The 22376-nt window shown below is 47.3% G+C and overlaps 1 protein-coding gene across 1 annotated transcript; it reads right to left on the bottom strand.

Moving 5' to 3' along the window:
• Nucleotides 1-4979: 4979 nt before the first annotated feature.
• KDELR2 (KDEL endoplasmic reticulum protein retention receptor 2) lies at nt 4980-20367 on the bottom strand. The gene is made up of 5 exons (XM_055410362.2): nt 20140-20367; nt 11857-11957; nt 8732-8890; nt 7519-7771; nt 4980-5289 (listed from the first exon to the last, which is right to left on the bottom strand). The coding sequence occupies exons 1-5, from the start codon at nt 20228-20230 to the stop codon at nt 5255-5257; spliced, it is 639 nt and encodes a 212-aa protein (XP_055266337.1). The 5' UTR covers nt 20231-20367; the 3' UTR covers nt 4980-5254.
• Between the last annotated feature and the right edge of the window lie 2009 nt (nt 20368-22376).

The raw sequence follows: 22376 nt of genomic DNA, 5'->3' as shown, positions 1-22376 counted from the left end.
CGGGGGCCGGGCTCGGCGCACGCGCGCTGAGCTCCGCGCGGTCGCCGCTGGGCCTCTGCGCCTGCGCAGATGCGCGGCTCGGGACGCAGGTCCCCTTCTTAGGCTCTTCGCACGTGTTGGGTCCCTCCTGTTGTTTTCTTTTCGTAAGCAGCAAACACAACGCCAGTCCCGAGGGCTTTGTCAGCCCAGAGACACCCAGCAGTTAGTGGCGGACCTGGGGCTCAGCTCATATACAGGTCTGTGTGGGCTGCAGGCTGTGACGAAGTTGCCCGCCCCACCCCCGCCCCCGCAAGGGCAGGGGTTAGGCGTTCCTCGTTAGGACCCTCCCGGGTTCAGAGCCTGAAGCCACTCGGCCGCTTGGTGCTGCTAGGGAGTGGGGAGTAGCCTGATCTGCCTTCCTTCCTTCCTCCGAGCTGGTCGTAGTTTCTGACCACCTCTCGGCCCCTCCGCTCCCCTCCACCCCGTTCCGAGCCCCCTTCATCACGTACCTGATCGGGTCTCCCCGCTGCTCTCCCCAACTCTGCCCTGTTTCCCCTCCTCCCCTCCTGTGCGTTGCCCTGACAGCAGCTGCAGTGACCTTGATGAATCGTCAGACCAGGCCCATCAGCTTAGAATTTTGCAAGCCTACACTTCGTGCATCCAACCAGTCCATCCTAAAGGAAATCCGTCCTGAATATTCGTTGGAAGGACTGATGCTGAAGCTGAAACTCCAGTACTTTGGCCACCTGATGCGAAGAACTGACTCATTTGAAAAGACCCTGAAGCTGGGAAAGATTGAAAGCGGGAGGAGAAGGGGACGACAGAGGATGAGGTGGTTGGATTGTATCACCGACTCGATGGACACGAGTTTGAGCAAGCTCCTGGAGTTGGTGATGGACTGGGAGGCCTGGCGTGCTGCAGTCCATGGGGTCGCAAACAGTTGACACGACTGAGCGACTCAACACTTTGTATAAAACGGACTCTAACCTCTTGCAGAGTCTTTTCCCTGGGAGTCACACGTTGCAAGTTTGCAAAGGCATGGTTGTCTCCCCGAATTAGGGTTACCCTCTCCCTTCCTCTCACCTTGCCTGCTGCGTTTACCTCCCCCTGAAATACACCAAGCTCATGCCCCAGTTTTTTACCATCTGTTTCTCTGCCAGGGGGTGCTCCTCCTGCAGGCATTTCCCTGTCACCGTCTCACTCCATTCGGGCCTCAGCTCTAACGTGGCCTCTAGAGCTTTTCCTGAAAATGAAGTAATGAATGCTTGATTCACTTTTTAAGTGCCCAGTGCCAAACTAGGTCAGAAATCTGCAGTATTATGTTCTAGTAGTATAAAAAAATTACAATCCTTGTCATTGTTTGAAAGGATTAGTGCTATATTACAGGCTTCCCAGATGGCTGTTGTAAAGAATCAGCCTGCCAATGCAGGAGGTGGGTTCAATCCCTGAATCGGGACAATCCCTTGGAGAAGGGAATAGCTACCCACTCCGGTATTGTTGCCTGAGAGATCCCATGGACAGAGGACCCTGGCACACTACAGTTCATGAGGTCGCAGTCCGACGTGACTGAGCACGCGCTCACAAAGTCTTGCAGTAAAAGTGCTGTATTACGCTGCAAGTTACTTTTAGGTTGAAAGGATAAAAGAGGGAACTGTTTCAGAACTGAAGGAGACCCTACCCCCACCTCGGCACCTGCACAAGACTCCTAAGACCGCACACTTCAAAAACTAACCCAGATCAGGTTTGGGGGCCCTGGGGGGACGGCACAGTGATTACTGAGCAAAGTGCACGATCCTTGAAATCTACCTTTGGCCACTAGAGGGCGAAGCACATAGGAGAAAGACACACTCAGTCTTCACTCAGATGGGTGGTTTTGCAAGGTAACATCACTGCAGATGCTGATTGGCAGCCATGAAATTAAAAGACGCCTACTCCTTGGATGGAAAGTTATGACCAACCTTGATAATATATTAAAAAGCAGAGACATTACTTTGCCAACAAAGGTCCGTCTAGTCAAGGCTATGGTATTTCCCGTGGTCATGTATGGATGTGAGAGTTGGACTGTGAAGAAAGCTGATCGCCGAAGAATTGATGCTTTTGAACTGTGGTGTTGGAGAAAACTCTTGAGAGTCCCTTGTACCGCAAGGAGATCCAACCAGTCCATTCTAAGGGAGATCGATCCTGGGTGTTCATTGGAAGGACTGATGCTAAAGCTGAAGCTGCAATACTTTGGCCACCTCATGCGACGAGTTGACTCACTGGAAAAGACTCTGATGCTGGGAAGGGTTGGGGGCGGGAGGAGAAGGGGACGACCAAGAATGAGATGGCTGGATGGCATCACCGACTCTGTGGACATGAGTTTGAGTGAACTCCGGGAGTTGGTGATGGACAGGGAGGCCTGGCGTGCTGTGATTCATGGGGTCGCGGAGAGTCGGACACGACTGAGCGACTGAACTGAACTGAACTGGGAGTCAGGGTCTGAAGATAATTCAGGCTAACAAGGGCAAAACTACAAATGCGGTCAAATGCATCAGAGGAACTCCTGCTGAACTGGTTCCAGCCAGCCTTCAAGGAAGCTGTCCCAAGCTAAGGACCAAGGGAGGGGAAAGAGGGTCCCTGAGGTCCCCAAAACTTAATGGGCACCAGTCTCAGGGCTGTGAGATTCAGGACAGGGCTCCTTAACACCTCACAGAAATCCTATGGTGGGGTCTCCTGGTAACAGAGGGGCAACACGGCTCACGTTAATTCCAAGGTCAGGGCTAGACTGTGAGGGGCCAAGACTCCACATATATGACCCCAAAGCCTGTGCTTTTCCTAGCGTTCCCACAGATCACTAATGATTTCTGTTGAAACCGAATCTTTGCTCGGCCATTGCAGCAAACTGACTTACTGGTATCTCTGGGCTGAATCTTCCCTAGCAAGGCTTTCTACCTGCAACTTTTTCTCTACCCATTTCTCTCTTTGACAGGCTGTAAGGAAGCAGGAAACCTTCTTGGTTTTTTTGCTGCACTGAACAGCTTGCAGGACCTTGGTTCCCCGACCAGGGATTGAACCTGGGCTGCTGCAGTGAAAGCACTGAAGCCTAACCACTGGCCTGCCAGAGAATTCCCTGGGAAACCTTCAAACCCCGTGTCTGAACTGGACAGTGTTGGACTGGTGTCTGTAAGCAGCCAACACCTAGCATCTTTGCAGAGTTACTTAGTGGTCGAATCTGGTAATTTTGCTTTATGTTTAAAGAAAAAACACAAATTCACACAAATAAAACAGCATGATAATGAATTACCTGATAACCTTTATTCAGGAAGTGAGAGTAATTCAGAAACAGTGCTTCGTGAGGTGCATCAGACAATGCCTTTGTTCCCAGCGTGCGCGAGACCGTGGCCCCGGTCCCGCGCACCCCGCAAGGTACCTGTGAAGATGTCACCCTGGTGGACCACAAGATGGTGGCGGCATCTCAGCAGCGTTACTTTTCCTCAGGCTAATGTCTGACGGAGGTGTCGACGCTTCACGCTTCCTCAAGTCCCAGATCCATGCGCTATGCTTTGTGCTCGCCGAAGAACGAGCCCGGCTCGTGTTTGATTTACACGCACAAAAACAGACTCCCCCGTCACCTAGTCTGGGAACGCTGGGGTCTGCTCCACGTAGGCCAGGATTTCCCACCCTTCCTCCTTGCCATTAGAACCTTCCAGAAAGGATGAAAACAGAAACTAAACTAGAATGCCCGAAAAAAAGATACTCTGATACACAAAAGCAAAGACATGAGGTGGGGGTGGGGGGTGAGAGCGGTAAGGACAGGAGGTTAAACTGCAGTTACACTGCCTGTTTAGAAAGATGTTTGGAGACACACTAGGTAAAAGTAAGATCCATCCAGCTCCCTTCCCTCAGGAGATATTTTAACGCAGTAAACAAGACTACTACATCCTTATTGTGGTCAGCTCTGTTAGTATTCAACACTTGAATGTTTATGGTGCATCACAAAAAACCCAAAATCGTATGTTTTTGCATAAGTCAAAAAAATGCAGCAAATCAATGGCAAAATCAGGAGGAAAACTGCAATTTTTCAAAAAAAAAAAAAATAGAGGTTTTAGATTAAGGGAAGAACAAATGTTTACGGCCCTATACAGAGCTTCTGCTGCCAATCAAAAAAAAAAGAATAAAACCCATCCTGACATAGGATGTTCCAAAACCCTAATTCAGAAAAAAAGACAATTTATTCTAGGTTTAATAAAATGTTTATTTAGGATGGTAACAGAAGATAAATCATGCAAGAGCTCAGTAAAAACAAAACAAAAAGAGTAAGAGGAATGGCAATTGGTGCTGCCAATTAAAAAAAAAAAGTATGCTATCCAAAAGGGATATGAAAAACCACTTGAATCTGAGAACAGACATGGTTGTAGTAACTTCTGGAATTGTAAATTAAAGTGACAGGTAACTACTTCTGTTCCATTCCTCAAAGGAGTCTTAAGTCCAAACTAATCACGAATGCTTCTCGCACGTCATGCTCAGACGGCAAGCGGCCCAGAGCCCCCCAGCCCCCTCAATGAGCTCTTCGACACCCTCGGAACAGTCTCAAACTGACACTTCTTAGTAGGGGAGGAAGGTAGGCACCTTTGGTGACTCTTAAACGAGACTCCATCTACATTCAGAATCTTCAAATTTTGGTAATGAAAACCTTCAGACTTGCAGGTCACCCTTACCAGCCTCCTGTAGTGTTTGACGTCCAGGGAAGGAGCTCCACATCAGTGGGAAGCAATGAGAACGGGTGTACCAAACTGGACACAGTGTCTCAGATCTCAAACAAAGATAACTCATCTTTTGGCAAAAAAACAAATAAATATAGTGGAATGCAAATTTGATAGATGGAGGAATATATTATCTACTGACTGTCAAAGAGTAAGATTTCATTGCAGACACAAAGAATCAACAATTTCAAAGAATTAAAAAAAAACCCAAAACAGTTTGCACTTATTCCTCACAAAATCTTCACTTTTGGAACTACCCCCAATTGAAGCTACACACTGACTTTATTAATACAGCATTAAGTTTCTTTGTGTAAAAAAATCTTTGTACATAGTAATAAAAAAAGATAAGGCAAGATGCATTAAACAGAAACTTTCTGGTTCTTTCCCTCTGGGTTCTTACAGAGCCACTGATGACTATGTGCAACAGAAGAGTTGAGTTTCCAATTTTCCGTATCAAGCATCTTGAGCCTTTGCTGTGGTAAGAATTCTGTCCGAGCACCCTGAGGACAGATGCTGGTGGCGGTCTTTGGCACTTACGCAGGCAGACTGAGCTTCTTTCCTTTGAGAACTAGAAGTTTAAAGACAGGGAGTGAAAACAAAAGGTTACTCATCCTGACGAGCTTCAGTTTCCTCCTTCCCATTCCTAGAAGTTTGTCATACAAGACATCAGAGTAAGGTCCAAGGAAATGAGCTTCTGACAAGCACCAGGCATTTGACTTGGGTGTCAATAAACAAAGTCCTCTGAAGTAAGAAAATGTCACATACACAGATTGGAATCTTCTTAATGTATCTGGATGCCGTAGCAACTGAATTAAAAAATACTAGTTCATGGCAACCCACTCCAGTGTTCTTGCCTGGAGAATCCCAGGGATGGGGGAGCCTGGTGGGCTGCCGTCTATGGGGTCGCACAGAGTCAGACAGTGGCAGCAAATGGAATCTACCCACAGGGCTGTCCTGAGCATTCCATGCAGACAGGTTTGTACCACCTTCTCTTGCGCACAGTAATAGACGTGCAGCCCCTCCTGGAAGCCCTCAAACGTTAGTCTCATCCCCGTGCCTTTGCTCAGGGTGCCCTCCTCTCTGATACCATCTGTGACTTGGCCCTGTCTGACATCTCTACCCGATGCTTCTCTGCCCTCCTGCCAAGGGGACTCCTACCTGAGATCAACCCTGGAAAGCAAGACCCAGTTTTGTTGTGTCACTGTCCCTTGTGGAGTGTGCTGATTGTGTTTAAGTAGCTGTATTCTGGCACCCTTGGGTGTCACAACTATCTTTTGGCGTGGCTGCCTTTTAAACCATGACTTTTAAAGGGACTGAACTTTAGGCTCTGGAAGCAGTAAGCTGCTAGCGAGGCATCGGTCTCTGGGAGCATCCAAACAGCACAGACTGAAGACGCCCTTGTGGAGGGACAACTGGCTGCCTTCAGGGTGAGTCTACATGGCATCTGCAGGCTGGAAGGCCCTTGAAGGCAGAAATTCTAGGAAACCTATGATGAATCTTGGTGTTGCCATCGCCAGAAACAGAGGAGGAACAGAGCCTCATCAACTGAGATGAATTTCCTACTTGTCTGGATAATGACAGACTTGTGTCCATTCAGGTAAGGAACCATGAAGCCAGGAGGCTCAAGGGTGGGTTGACCTGTGGTGCTTTTTGGAGGAGTGAATAAAAAAGTAGAAATTCCAAAAAAAAAAAAAAAAACTAGCTCAATTGAAATCATCTTTAATTCATGGCAGCTTTTTGTCATCATGACTTAATCCCCTAATTACATATATTGACACATAATAGTTATGAAAATTTTGGATGTTAAAAAAGAAGAGTTAAGATACATATGCCCTTATACCTAGCAATTCCATCATTAGAAATTTTACTGTATAGCCAGGATTCTTACTGGCTATAGAGTAAGCTGTTCTTTACTGTATAGCCAGGATTCCTTAGCTGGGAGGTGGGAGGAGAAGTGGGTGACAGAAGATGAGATGGTTGGATGGCACCACCGACTCAACGAACATGAGTTTTAGTAAACTCCGGGAGTTGATGATGGACAGGGAAGCCTGGTGTGCTGCAGTCCACGGGGTCGCAAAGGTCCAGACACGACTGAGTGACTGAAGTGAGCTGAGGATTCTTAGCCTGGGATCTGTGGTTGGGTTTCAGGGCCCGCCCCTGAACTCCCTAAAACTGTAAGCGCATGTTTGTGTGAATACACGTAACTGTGCATTTTTCTCTGAGCAAGGACCATGGCTTTCATCAGATTTTTGTCAAGTTCACATGTATTCTATTCATACAAAGGCAAATATATATATATATATACATACACACACACACACACACAAGGACGCGGAGTTAAACACTGGATTTTTAAGCCCAAACACCCATGAACAGGGGGCTGAATAAGTAAACTACGATAATAAACATAAGATTCCACTGCTATTAAAAATCATGCAGCTGTCCACGAATAAGAACAAATTATAGAACAGTGTGTTGAGTTTAAATCATGTATCATTAAACCATTACATTTACTGAAGCATTAACAATGATTATTTTGGAGTGGTAGGATTCTAGGTGACTGCTTTCAGAATTATTAATTCTGACTGGTTTTACAATGAAAATGTGTCATTGTAGAAAAACAAAATTATATCAAAAAAAGAAAAAAAAGACTGAAAATCCTGACCAAGAATTCTACCTGACAGTCATTAAGATGTGCTCTGAAGCCAGTTCGCCTTCTGAGCAAGGGTCAGATCAGAAGCACGTTGGCCAAGGGAGCCCCGGAAGAGGGAAGCAGGCAGGACACAGCCTGACGCACCTTTCGTGATGTACAAGTAGAAGAAGTCGCAGTACAGGATGGTCTGGACAACACCGGCCACCACAGCGATGAGGTCAAAGAAGCCCTCGAAGTAGAAGCGCCAGATCCAGTTGACGAGGTACAAGGCGCGGTAGAGGCCCAGGAAGAACAGGTAGTGGGTGGTGATGGTCTCCGCCTCCCCGGTCTTGCTGATCATGAAGAGCTGCGGCAGGATGGCCACCGACTCCAGGTAGATGGAGAAGGTCCACAAGATCTGAGTAGGAAATGGCAGCCCTGTCAGCTCACAGCAAACACTCCTGCTTCACCGTGAAGCAGCATAAAGGGAGCGGAGTCTGGGCATCAGCGCCCAGGACAGAGCAGCTTTGCAATTTAATAAACCACAGAAACTTAAGCCACATATAAATAGGCGCAGACCCCCTGGGACAAGCCAAGTTCCCGGACACCTGCACTTCCTTGGACCTCCCTCCCCGGTCTCGCCAGAGCTGCATTCTTCCCTGGGCAACTTCCTGACTCTTCAAACACGATGCCTCTCCACCAGCAGCTTCTCCCGCTCTGGATCTGGGGCCCTGAACCAACCCTGCTTCCTCCCAGGGCTGACAGGACTGAGGACTGGGTCCTTCCACTCCCTCACTGCTGTTTCTCCTCTCCAGATGATATAAATCATTTCACTCTTTTTCTTACTCTTCAGGCTGTTTTTGGCATGGTTAAATCAAAGGGCTAAGAAGTTAGAGTCGTAATTACGCAAGCTCTCTCCCCAGCACTTCATTCACGCTGACGGAGGAAGGGCCTGGGAGGAGTCCCTGGAGGGTTGAAACCCAGGCACCGCTGCCACCAGGGGACGACCATGGTCAGTGCAGCCACCGACTCACTCCGGGATGCTTGGGGCTGGATGGAGCACGGGGAGCAGGCTACCCCATCACATGGTGAGGCGCTGGGCACTATGCAGGCTGCACTTCCTCAAGACAAGGAGTGCAGCAGCTTGGTATCACAGAAGGCAAGTTTATATTCTAAAGGAGAGTCAGCAGACATTCAAGTGGGTGTCTGACCTGGGTGCTTAATTCTTGCCTATGATTTATTTATATCCAACTACCTTTGTTTGCCAGCCCACTCCCCACCCACGCCCCCAAAACACAAAATAGAACCCCATTAACTGCAAACAGGTCTATTTCCTTAGGGAACCAAGCATGACCACCTAAGTAACCTCTTAACTAACCTCAAGAGGAGAGAAATCATGATTGACTAGAAATGAGAGGCCGCCCACAGGGACCACCAGAAACTCCACTCGGAAAGTATCGTGATTTCCATCGTAGGTTGCCTTAAATTTCATGTAGATCAGGTACACTGTGGCATAGGAGCAGGCAATGTAGATGAGCTAAAAAGATTAAAAAAAAAAAAAAAAGATCCTGTGTCATCAATAAATTACAACTGCTCCAATTCCCTTGATTTTCTACATCAGCCACAGATATATATATATCAAATTTAAATATAGTAAAATCCACTTTTGGGGGTATACAGTTCCATACATCATAAAACCACCACCATAATCAAGACACAGACCAGTCCTAACACCCCGCACCCCAATTCCCTCCTGCTGCCCTCACAGAGTCATGCCTTTCCCCTAGGCCTAACCTCTGGCAAGTGCCAATGTGTTCTCAGTCCCTGCACTTTTGGCCTTTTCTAGAATTCCATTCCATAAATGGAATTGTAACAGTATGTCACCTTTCAGACCAGTTTCTTTCAGTCAACATAACCTGAGATCCAGCCGTGCTGTCGTGTGTATTGAGAACTGGTCCTCTTCTGTCTGTACCAAGAGGCAGCCACAGAGGTCCACCCACCCACCAGTTAGAGGTCAGGGGGGTTGTTTATGGCTTGTGGGTGGGGGATGGAGCCGCTGTGAACATCTGTGCACAGGTTTTTATGTGAACATAAGCCTTCATTTCTCCTGGGTAAAGACCTGGGAGCGGGACTGCTGGATCATATGTTAAGTGTAAGTTTAACTTTATAAGAGATTGCCGAGAAAAGTATTTTTAATCTCTTTGTAAATTATTAGATAGTTGCCTTAGAAAAGAAAGTGAATGGCAAGTTCAATACAGTTCAAAACCAAGGCGCTTCCTTACAGCATGAAGATATTTCTGAGCTAGCACTTTTCAAGATAATATAATATAGACAATGTAACTCATGTTACACTTTCCAACGACAGTTTTAACTTATGTTACTTTAACACTGAACATTCAGATTGTTGCTATGAAATTTTGTCCAGTAACAACAAAAGCAAAACCAAAAGTAAGTGATAATTGTACAATTCATAGCTATTTAAGGGCTTACAATTAAGTTATATGGTGTTTCACATTCAAAAGAAAAACACTATATACTCATCTGAACCCCAGAAAAAGTCTGACATTCTAATATTACACCAATTTTCAGACTGCAGAATTTTATGCTCAAGAACCTATAAACACAAGCAACAGGGGTATCAGCCACATGACCTGGTCCTACTTTGCTCTAGCCAAGTTGACTTGCAAAATTTGATTCAGAAAACACTGGGGTCAGTCAACCTAAGAGGAAAACGAGAGCAATCATCAAGTCCTCATATACTTCAAAACAAAGACCTGAACTGTCCCAGGCATCTTGAAGTTGTATTTGCAAATAGTCAACAAAATAACAAAACTGTCGATTATACCCATAATACTGAAGAAACAACACATATACGCCCCTTCTCAATGCAAAATCAAGGAAGATTAACACCTTATACTGTTAGAGGCATTCTCTCCATGCAAAAATGCATGTATATATGCTTGCAAATAAACACATAATCTATATGTATACACAACACGCACACACATCTACGTACGGTCTCCCCCGCCCCGCCCCCAGCAGAACATCCAGCGGAGGCACAAGCTAGCCGGGGGTCGCTCCCCAGTCCCCCACCCACAACCAGCCGCAATGCATCCACAAAGGCTTAGCAGCCACTGAACAAAGCAGCTCTTTTTCTTCTCAACCATACTTGCCATTTAAAGTAAGAAGCCATGAGCATATAAAACCCGGCTCTCATGCCCCTGATTTTCAGGATTATGTTTGGAAGCAGCAATTAAGCAAGTAAGGATTCCTGAAAGCTGGGCATCCTGAGACGGAGGGGAGGGGACTCCAGCTCACACAGCTCTGACAGCTACAGTTTAACTTGCCTGGACAATAAGCAAGGACACGGTCATTTCCAAGGAAGCGAATTCCTGATGAATTCCCATCACTTAGTAATGAAGAATGGAATGACTCTAGGTAACTCGAATGTGCTTCTTCGTGAAGGCCACAGGCTCGAATATTGCTTTGTCTACTCTGAACTGTGCTTATAAAAATGCTTTGAACGCCAAGCATTGTGGGAGTTGCTTTAAATACCACACCAATGACTTTAGCTTAAATACTACTCCCCAAGGCACCCATAAGCACAGTGCCCAGCACACACATGCCCGCTGAGCCTGTGAAGAAGGAACGCGTGGAATCTGACATCCCACATGCATCCTGAGCAGCCCGGGCTTGCAATCACGGCAGCAACTGCAAACTAGTTATCTGTCCAGGGCTGCTGTGAGCGTCTGCTCCCCTGCCAGAACCAAGGGTGCTGCCTGCCATCTGCGAGCCCTCAATGTGCTCTGGGGGTGCTCACCACATGCAAGTTCAACGCCTGCAGAGTGGACCCAGACTGCCCACAGCATGGCGCGTGTACCGCCCACGGCGCACAAGAGGCTAGGTGTGTGCAATTATGCTGCATTTTGAGAGCCATACATTTGTCTTCCTGTGAGTTAGAAAACTGTGACACCAAAGGTGGCATGGATACTAGCACTTAAGACGAGTTAAAAGGTTGTGAAACCGTATTAAGTAAACTACGGTGCAGATGCTGCTTAAGCACGGCAAAGGCGACAGGCAGACGCACGCCCAGGCCCCACAGCCAGAGCCCGCCTGCCCCTCCTTGTCCTGAACCAACCTGCTGGCCTTTCCCAGGGACCCTGTAATTTCCCACTGCTTGAAAACATAACAGTCACGCCTCTTTCTCTGAGGGTTTTCTAGAGCTTCAGAGGTTTAGCACAGTTGAGGAACTTAAGACCAAGAAATCTCTCAGTGCAAACTGCTTTAAATAGAAACTGCTTTGATACAGGAAAAAATATGCTTAATGATAACTATTCCGAGCTTTACGTACTAGGTGGTCTCAAAAGGCTTACATCAACAACAGCACATCTAGACATTATTCCTGAAGATGCTTAATTAAATGCAGAGGTGACATAAGTTTAACAGTTTCCACAGGTCGGTGAATTATGGACAAAACACACTCCATTGGGTGCCACACCATACCTTCATAGACGTATTATATAATGAAATAAATGAAGTAAAAAGATCCAGGTAACGAGTTGTGAAGACCAGTGCAAACAGAAGCTGGCTTTTCCCAGAAATACCTGAAGAAACAAAAGCAAAGTGTTAGAAATATACCAAGAGCTCTGTGACTCTTGAAGTTGATACCATGAAGGGACTGCGGGCACCAGGGGCCGGGATGACCCTAAACGCCTGAGAGCAGTTTCAGTCTTCCCTTCCCTCAACATCCTTGAACGACAAGGCAATGAGGAGCCAAGTCGGGGCCCTGCTTCAAGGAAAAGTCTGAGCAGTAATCCCCCTGGCTTAGCCTCCTACAGTGACTGCTTTTGGGAGGCAGCATTACTTGGAGGAGATAAAAACTTAAAAAAAATTATCTTAGATGAACCACACAACCAAACTCAGACTCACACAAACATGCTCCTGGATGCTATGGCAACAAAAGGGTGGGAACCTACTAGCCTTCCAAAGCAGCACCTTTTACTGTTTTAACATCTTGAAACTTTCTCCCTCCAGTCACCACTCCCCGCCATCCAGAGCCCTGTCGGGGCACAGAGACACTCAGTTGAGACGATGAGAAGGTCACCTGCCGTCTAGATTTGGCCAAATAGTTACGTGACAACAGCCATGCACCGTGGGTTTCAGATGTTGAAGAGCGATTTTTTGAGGAAAGTGAATCTCACTAGGTGTCAGGACCCACCCACCCTCATCTACATTGTAAACTTCACTTCATTAGACCGTTAAGCAAGTTTGTATTTAGTGGAAATGTCACTGCACCCAAATCATTAGCAATATTCTTCCAGCAGGTGAAAATCACATTGTTTTATTACATGATATTTTACAAACACGATTGTCCAAAACAATTTTATAGCTGGTTGAAGCAAAAAGCCTAGCTCTGAGAACGTTATTTTTGTGGAGGAATAATTGCAGTTCCAGCCTATTCACAAAAATACCTAAGAGAAACTGAAGAAAGAGCTGCCTCCATCCCTCCGGATCCCTCAGTAGTGACCAATCCCCAGGGCCAAAGGTGGAGACACAGATACAGAGTAGGCCTGCCCCTTTCAGTCTTTTCCCCCGTGGTGCGGAAGCTTCTTTCTTATCACCGATCAATGTTCCAAAGGAGGATCAATGAGACTGCTGTGGACACAGGGAACATGCGAGAGAAGACAAGACGGGGAAGGGACAGGGAGCATGCAGCTCACATCTGCTTACTGTGGACGCCTTGTGAGAGAAATTCCCCGTTTATTTTCTATGTGGTTCTTTCCCATATTTTAAATTAAAAAAAAGACAGAATACATATAGGCAAGTCTTGCTGTAAAGGGTTTATTCTCCCGAAAATTTGGAAGCCAGGTAAACTGAAATTTGTCCTCGTTTTCAGAATTCCTACACTAAAAATCAGGGACTGGCATATCGCTTTTACCACCCCCCTTTGCAACCCAATTCCCATTAAAGTCATCCTTGAAGACACCCTCCCTCGGCGCTGCTTATTCATCCAAGCAAGTACAGAAGACCCACTTCACCAGGCTGTCACCCAGCTCCTGTGGTAGCGCTTACAAAGCGCCCTGTGGTCATCTGGTCACCCGTCTCCCTCCCCTCCAGAGCACCTCCCCACGGAGATCTCCAAATGCTGGGCTCCCTGCCTTATTCCACTCTGTATTCTCTGTGCTGAGCACAGGGTCTGACACCCAGCAGGGCCCAGAAAATACCTGCTGAAAGAATGAAAAAATGGAAAAAAGAAACAGTAATTCAATTTATTTTCACGTCGTGGGGGTAAACTCATTTTGTGGTATTTTGAGATAAGACTTCCAAAGAGTTTTTAAGTTATACTGTTTCTGACTAAACAGGTGCATGCTCCGGGCTCTGCCCTAATTTACTGCCCGCCAGACGGTGGGGCAGAGGAGAAGGGCACAGGCAGCGCATGGCCTGCAGCTTGTCCTGTGGTGTAGAACCTGGGCAGGAACCACCATGCTGGAGACCTGAGCGCTGTGTACCCACACAGTTCTGCCCGATTCTTCCCAGCCTGGATCCCGATGAGCAGGCAGCAGCTTTCCCCTTTAACACAGAAAACCTGTCTGTCTTCTCAGGAAGGCGGGGATCCCGGCTGAAGACAGAGCGACGGGGCAGGAATCTCCTTTCCAGGACACTCGCTATGAAGCGGGAGGTGCTCCCACAGTTTCCAGGTTGAGTCTGGAGGACACGAAGGCCAGGGTAACAAGCTCTGGAGACTACTCACTCTCAGCAGTTCTGTAACAAATGTACTGCACCTCCACACCAGGAAGCACCTCCAACCGGGGAGCACCTCCACACCAGGGAGCACAACTCGTAAAACTGAAACCAATCATCCACACACACCACCATTCCCATCTTCTCCCACTGGGCCAAATGAAGGTTAATGAATGCCTCCAACTAAGCATTCCAGTGTACATGACCTTAAATTCTGCTGCAGGTTAAAAGCTGCATTTCTCATATTTCCACTGGTTTACAGAACAAAACCCTCAACCAGACAGACAAGCCTTCCGTCAATTGTTTTTTCCTGCCAACACTGGATGCACCCAAGCAGTACAGGTCAGAGCAGGAAAAAAACCTGCAGGGTAGTGCCCACCCGGCACCCCAGGCACCACACGATGGCCCATTGTCTCCAAGGATCCAGATGCTCTCCTAACAGCCACTAACACCCTGGAGCCCAGGGGTCAGCAGCTGGCTCACAGCACAGCTCCTGTGAGCAGGGGAAGGGGCTGTGGAGCCAGAAGGTTCGGGTTCAAGCTCAGCTCTGAGTGCACCGCGTCAGACAGGGTCATTACATACTCGGCCCCCCTAAACCTCACTTTCTGCACCTGCCAAACGGGGACAAAGTATGGGCCTGTTGGAAAAAGTGTTTTTCGATGCCTGCCATGCTTGTGGGTGCTTAGTGACAGCTCTTACTACATACTGCTTTGCCACCTTTTCCTGTTTTCAGCAAAATCCATGCTATTTTATTAAAAATACCAACTGGGCCAACATACCTGAAATAAAAAGCAAAAGGACCTTGTAAACAGCCCTACCACCCCCATTTTAAATGCGGCGCTCCAGGCTTTTTTAAGCCCCTTTCTCTGTATGTGTGTTTGTATGTGTACTCACACATGTGCCCCTTAAAATGGGCCATACTATCTGTTTACAACTTGCTTTCTCAACTGAGTATTTCAGACACATCTTCTCCTGTTAATACTTCTACCGTATTCTTTTTAATGGCTGCATAGTGTTCTGCAGTGTGAATGTACCAACATTTGTGTGACCCCTCCACACAAGTGACATCTGGGTTGTGTACAATTTTTGTTCTTGTAAATGCTCCATGAATATCTTTGTATCTATAAATAGTGTTCTGTATTTACTTAGGTACAATAAACATCTTTATACCTATATTTAGCTTGTTCACCTACATGACAATTTCTGTAGTTCAAATTCCCTAGAAATGCTGATAAAAAATATATGAACACTTTAACTTTTGAAATAATGTCAAATTTCTCCTACATAGGCTGTGCCAATTTACATATTCACAATACCAAATGAGAATACTCTTTACTTTACAGCCCTGCTTACATCAAGATGTTGTAAACCTCTGACTTTTTCCCATCCAGTGGCAAACGATGGCATGCGCTGCTCTTTTAACACCCAAACTTCTAACTACTACTGAGGCAGGGCATTCTTTCACTCTTAACCCACCTTCTGTTATTCTATAAACTGCCAGCTTCGCTCATTTACCTATCAGGGTGTTGTTTTTTTAAATTTGGAGGATTAATTAATCTAATTTAAAATTAAAAATTAATTTAGTTTTAAGGTGACTATTAACCATTTGCCACTTAGACATAGTGCAGATTATTTCTCTCAGTTTATTGTTCTTTGATTGTGATGACATTCTGAATTAGGAAGGTAATTTGGGGAGACAAATCATCCTGTCTCCTCCCCTCTGCCTGGGTTGTGTACCTGCCTATCCAGGACCAGGTATGGTATGAACATACATTCCGATCGCTTCTATTTCCATCGGTGAAGTTGTATACTTTCCTCATGAAGGTCTTATACCCTCCTTGCTGTGAAATCAGGGGAGCCCTCCCCAGGGTCTTTCCTGCCACTTCACATCCATAGGGTTTACTCCCTATGTGGTTTGATATCCTGTATTTTTATCTTTATATATATATATATCTTATTTCAACTAAGTTGCAGTTTTCTTGAGAGCAGAAACTTTGACAGTGGCAAGCTGCTGCTCAGAACTGTGTCCCCAGTGCCTTGTGGTCACAGAGTGGGTGGTCAGTAAGTAAGAGCCATGATTACTCAGAAGCTTGGCACGCCAAAGAGCAGAGGTGACAGCTGCTACAGAGGGAGCCGGGAATGGGAGGCCAAAGTTTCCTGGAGTATTCAAAGACAATAAAAGGAGAGGTGTTTTCCTTGTGCTTCAAAAATATAAACTGTCACAACGAGGACATACTGTACAGCACAGGAAACTATGCTCAATGTTTTGTAGTAAATGATAAGGGAAAGATTCTGAAAAAGAACACACACACACACACACACCTGAACCACTTAGCTGGACACTTGGAACTAACACAACACTGCAAATCAACCACACTCCAATAAACAACAAAGACAGGGACCTCCCCCAATCTGGAGAAACCACTGCAAAATAAACAAACAAACAAAATGCCAGTCCACTGCACATTACTTAAGACAATTTAAGAGGAAATACATTAAAACCTAAAACTTAAGCACATTTAAGAGCCAAGAAAATGGCTGCTTTTTATAAATCAGATACATTCACTGCAAATAAACTATCTCCTAATAAAATTTAAACTATAAAGGCCACACAGACACACACATACACTGTACAATTACAAGAAACGCAGGGACACTGTACATTGCTGTCAAGTTTAGGAGGATGGAAAACCTGCAACTTACACGACAACAGTCAACAGCAACCTAAGGAACAGGTGGAGGAGAGAAAGACCGGGGAGGAAGGCTGGGAGCCTTGAGCCTGAAGAATCCACCAGCAGCTTAAGCCCACTAGACACAGTACTAATAACTGTCAGCCTACAGGAAAAGGCAGACAGGAAGTTCCTCACCTACAAACCAAGGGGTGTTCCCCCAACACTCCCCAGGTCCATGGTTGGGACACTGTGGACCCAGCTGCACTCAGAGCTCAGGAAGACGAGGAACTCACATTTCATTCATCTCTCCATCATGACAATGCAGACAGCGGAGAATGCCATTTCTAACGAAACCAAGATCAACTCCCCAGCCTCCAATTTAAAAAGTCCTTTGTGGCTGTTGTTCTGGAATTAGACAGTCAAGAAAGCAGAACCTCCCTCACTAAACTGGCTCATCCCTAACCCTAAGGGGAAAAAGCCTCGGGTTCTATAGTTGCAACTATGTTCCAAATAAAGGCCAAAACCCTAAACTGAATCCCAATACCAGTGTTTTCAAAGTAAGAAACACAACCTGAATGTACATGTCTCCTATTCCAGTTATTTGAGAAACTCATATCAAATGCCTACCCTTTCAAAAGTCCCTAAACAACTTTTCACCTATTTATCTTCCTTGCTATTTCGGCTTAAGTATTTTATATTTTCCTAAATCTCCCAAATGAAAATAGTGAATGTCAAAGGCAACAAAGACAATGGCAAACCCTTTCCCTTTCTCTCACTCCTCAGTGCTTCCTCGAGAATCCCTACTCAGCATTGCAGTAACTTCCCCCCAGTATCTTAGTTCAGATCCATGTTTAGCAGAGAGTGTGCTTCAATATGAAATGCCTCGACAGACAGGGGGATTCTGAGGAACATATAAAAGATTAAGAGACTCATACAAAGACTTTGGAGCAAAAGTAAAGATTAAAAGTAACATTTCTGGTGAGGGGGTGGGCAAAATGGGTGAAGGTAGTCAAAAGGCACAAACTTCCAGTTAGAAAAGAAATAAACTTTGGGGATGTAACATACAATGGGGACTATAGTTAACAAGCCTGTATTGCATATTTGAAAGTTGTTAGGAGAGTAGATCTTAAAAGCTTTCATCACAACAGAAAGAAAAAGTTGCTATGTGTGGTGCTGGGTATTAACTAAACTTACTGTGGTAATCATCTCCCAATACATATATCGAATCTGTATGCTGCACACCTAAAAGGAATACAATGTTAAACACTTCCTAGGGACTTCCCTGGTGGTCCAGTGGTCAGGACTTCACCTAACCATGCAAGGGGTGCAGGTCTGAAACCTGGTCGGGGAGCTAGGATCTCTCATGCCTCAGGGCCAAAAAGCAAGACATAAAACAGAAGCAATATTGTAACAAATTCAACAAAGACTTTAAAAATGGTCCACATCAAAAAAAATCTTAAAAAATAAAATAACATTTTCTGAGTACAGCAAGAAATGACCTACACTACTGACCTGGCATCAAATGCCTAAACCAAAACTACACAGACCAAATAGACATTTACGCAAATCTTTCACGGTGACTTACTCCTTGCCTGTACACCAATCCTGGCTCTAACAGTAATCTCACCTCCCTGTGCCTCAGTTACCTCTTCCACCGGATGCAGCCAAGAGCACTCCCTTCATAAGGCTACTTCAAGGACTATGTGAAAGTGTTAGTCACTCAGTCATGTCTTGACTTTTTGTGACCCCTTGCACTGTAACCCACCAGGTTCCTCTATCCATGGAACTCTCCAGGCACGAATACTGGAGTGGGTTGCCACTCCCTTCTTCAGGGGATATTCCCAACCCAGGGATCAAACTCAGATCTCCCGCATTGCAGGCAAATTCTTTACCGTCTGAGCCACCATGGGTGGGATAAGCCATATAAGGCATTTACCTCACTACCTAACACACAGCAAGCACTTAAATATCAGCTCTCACAACTGCTGAAATTACTTCGCAGCCATTGGCTGAAATTACTTCGCTGTCATTGGAATCTGTACAACTGAACCTCTGGGAACTATGCATAAATTGAGAGATCATCTCCAAGCCAAACACACTGGTTTCAGTGCGTGGACTTTGTAACATCCATTTTGACTGCTCAAAGGTCTTTTTTGGTTCTTCTTACTTCCTGGATGTCAGCTGTGTTCCAGGGAGACAGGTCAGGCCTGAAGACTACAGCCAAAGAGGTGGTGTTATTCTATAGGTGAAAATAGGTAGAAATCAATCAGGTACATGAATTCTCTGCCACCCGGGTCATTTGGGACTCCATCTTCTACTGTCTCTGCAAAAATTAAGTTCTTTAATTCTCCAAACGATTATTACACTGAGGACATGATATCAAAAATATGTGTAAGGAAGACTCTGTACTTTTAAGAAATCATTTAAAAATTCGCCGTTCTTAAGCTCTTAGGGCTAACGAAACGCAAAACCCTGCAAGGACTAGCTGAGAAAGATGTGTCTCACTGCCTCCCAGCAGCGTGTGCATGAAACGTGTACTCGCGAGGAGGAGCCGCCAACTCACTGGTGACGTGGAGTGAAGAATTACAGGAGACCACAGGAGACCTCGGCGGTACCCGGCGGCGCGCCGCAGGTCTAAGAAAACCCGTTATTAGATAGAGGCGCTCAGAGCAGTTTCGACAAACTAGATCGTCCCTAAAAGCAGCATTAACCGCCCCAAGAAATTCGCTTAGAGATCTCCCCACAGGCCCCTCCCGCGGCAGGCGCGATCCGGCACCCGAGGGCTGGGTTGAAGCCCATGGAACGCTAAAGGACAGGCCTGCCCGGGCACCCTCACCGAAAGGCCGGTCCTCCGAGGGGCAGGGTGGGGAGCGGGGTGACCTCTCCCCGCGTCCGCCCCACCTCCCGGGCTGGGTCGGCTGCCACGTCAGGCCCAGCGCCGCGGTCCTGCCCATCCTCCTCCTGCGCGTCCCATTGATTCGCAGGCTCCCCGCACCTCGGGACACCCCCCCGCTTCCTACCGAGGCGCGCGGAGAAGCGCCCACTGAAGCCGGGGGCGCGGGGGACCGGCGTGCTGGAACCCCGCCCCGCGGCCGAACTTTTCAGACCCATCAAGGGTCCGCGCGGTCCACTTGGCGCCTCCCCGGCCCCCGGCGGCTCAAGTTCGCAGCCGACCAAGTGCAGAGCCGGGCCCAGCGCCCCGACACCGCGCCCCGGCCCGAGCTCCTACCCCCAAGGGCCGCAGGCGCCCCCCGGGGCCCGGCCGCCCCCCAGCCCGGCCGAAGGGGGTGTGTCGGGCCGGCCGAGGTCGCCCGGTCCTCCCAGGGCCCCGGCCCCGCGCCCGAGCCTCTCCCGGGCCTCGCCCGCCGCTCACCCGCGCAGGAGCGCGTCTTCCAGATCTTCAGCAGTAGGATGACGATGGCCGCCAAGTGGGACAGGTCCCCGGTCAGCCGGAAGATGTTCATGGCGGCGGCGGCGGTCTGCGCGGCGGCCCCAGGCTCGGCGGCTCAGGCAGCGGCGGCGGCGGCGGCCCCTGAGAGGAAGCGGCGAAGATGGCGAGAGCGGGCGCGACGTGGCCAGGGACGTGGCCGAACTGCCGGCGCGCGCGCGCGGGGCAGCTTGGGAGAGCGGGCGACAGCCAGGCCCCGCCCCGGCCCCGCCCCTTAAAGGGGACGCGCCGAGCGCAGGCCGGGCAAGAGCGCAGCTGCGGGGCTCGCTCTGTGGGACCCTGACTCCTTGCCAACTTCCCCCTGCCGGGTTTCCGGCTTCCCCAGGGGTGCCAGCGATTTCCTTTAACGTTTGAAATGACACTCCCTTGTAAGGGATTTTTTCCCCCTCCCGCTGATCTTAAGAGCTCTATCAGTTCAGTTCAGTTCGGTCGCTCAGTCGTGTCCGACTCTTTGCGACCCCATGGACTGCAGCACGCCAGGCCTCCCTGTCCGTCACCAACTCCCGGAGTTTACTCAAACTCACGTCGATTGAGTCGGTGATGCCATCCAACCATCTCATCTTCTGTCGTCCCCTTCTCCCGCCTTCAATCTTTCCCAGCATCAGGGTCTTTTCCAGTGAGTCAGCTCTTCGCATCAGGTGGCCAAAGTATTGGAGCTTCGGCCTCAGCATCAATGAATATTCAGGGCTGATCTCCTTTAGAAGTGACTGGTTGGATCTTCTTGCAGTCCAAGGGGCTCTCAAGAGTCTTCTCCAGCATCACAGTTCAAAAGCATCAATTCTTCGGCCCTCAGCTTTTTTTATGGTTCAACTGTCACATCCGTAGGTGACTACTGGAAAAACCATAGCCTTGACTAGATGGACCTTTGGTGACAAAGTAATGTCTCTGCTTTTTAATATGCTCTATAGGTTTACTGTATAAAAATGTATGAGGGGGGAAAAATTGATGTGACTGCATCACTCAAGATAAGGGGGATATTGGGAAGGGTGCGGTTTATGGAGAAGGAAATGGCAACCCACTCCAGTGTTCTTGCCTGGAGAATCCCAGGGACGGGGGAGCCTGGTGGACTTCTGTCTATGGGGTCACACAGAGTCGGACACGACTGAAGTGACTTAGCAGCTGTTTATGCAGGGGTCTAAAGATTTTATCATTCTGAGGACTCTGAGAAAGTGTGCAAAATTAGGTTAGAAACGAACATTTCTGTAGGATGTGAAAATCACAAGAAATTTCTAATGGGATGAAGCTGATAAACAGGATCCGGCTGCATAATTTACAGAGCCCATTGCAAAATGAAAACATGGCTTCCTCGATTGTTCAAAAGCAGGAAAAAAGTGCTATTAGAGGTACTAAAATGTAAAGGTTTCCCCTTTATTTTGCATTCTCTCTCGACTTGTTTCCTGTTTGCTATTGAATGTCATTCTAAGTAAAGAAAAAATAACATTTTAAATTAAGGTCATGAATTTTACCGTTTGTCTTTATATTGAAACGTATCATTTTTGACGGCAAATATCAGAAAATGTAACACAGATGCAGAATGGAGCCGTGATTCGTTTTGGTTTTGGACCCAGATCCCACGCAGCAGACTTGGCATTGAGAGCTCGTTACTGCGGGGAGCACAGACACCCCCTGGCAGAAAGTAGTGATCACATGATGAAAACTCTCACTGGTGGTGGACTGGGAGGGGGTAACCGTGGGAGAGAACATGTGAATGAGTGCGGGACTTATCAGTCGGTGAACCGTGTACAGGAAATAGTAGACCTGAGGACAGTGGGATGGTCTGGCTGTTCCCAAGTGGCACCGACACTCAACATGAGTGTCATTCATAAAACGTTCAGGACAAGCAACGGTCCCTTAAAGGCAGGCTAGGAAGCCAATAGGCCTCCCTGACTGTCTGCAGGGAAGTCCTCCCACCCTGCAGAAGGAGGGCGAGTCAGGGCTCAAGCCTGAACCTTCACAGTTCCAGCCCCGGGGCTGAACTTGAACGAAAATTTCGATGCACCCAGTTGGTGTGAATTATTAAGATGGCTTCCAGAAGCCTGGAGAAAATGATGGCTCTTGGTGAATGAGGTCGAAATGCTAGGGTGTCAGGGTGTAGTGGGAATTCCTAATAATGTACTTTCACAGCCTTGAGAAATTCTGCAGAAATAGCAGCATGTATTAAG

Source organism: Moschus berezovskii, chromosome 27 (assembly GCF_049115385.1).
Source record: "Moschus berezovskii isolate FMDL1 chromosome 27, NW_MosBer_1.0, whole genome shotgun sequence".
In the NCBI taxonomy this organism is placed as follows: domain Eukaryota; kingdom Metazoa; phylum Chordata; class Mammalia; order Artiodactyla; family Moschidae; genus Moschus; species Moschus berezovskii.
This window is presented reverse-complemented; position numbering and strand designations above follow the sequence as displayed.

Excerpts from the sequence above, each read along its gene's own strand:
- KDELR2 (XM_055410362.2), bottom strand. The coding sequence starts at position 20,230 with ATGAACATCTTCCGGCTGACCGGGGACCTGTCCCACTTGGCGGCCATC. Across the intron at positions 8,891-11,856 it reads TATATAATACGTCTATGAAG|CTCATCTACATTGCCTGCTC; the intron begins GTATGGTGTGGC and ends TAATCTTTTTAG. Across the intron at positions 5,290-7,518 it reads CTACTTGTACATCACGAAAG|TTCTCAAAGGAAAGAAGCTC; the intron begins GTGCGTCAGGCT and ends TTAAACTTCTAG.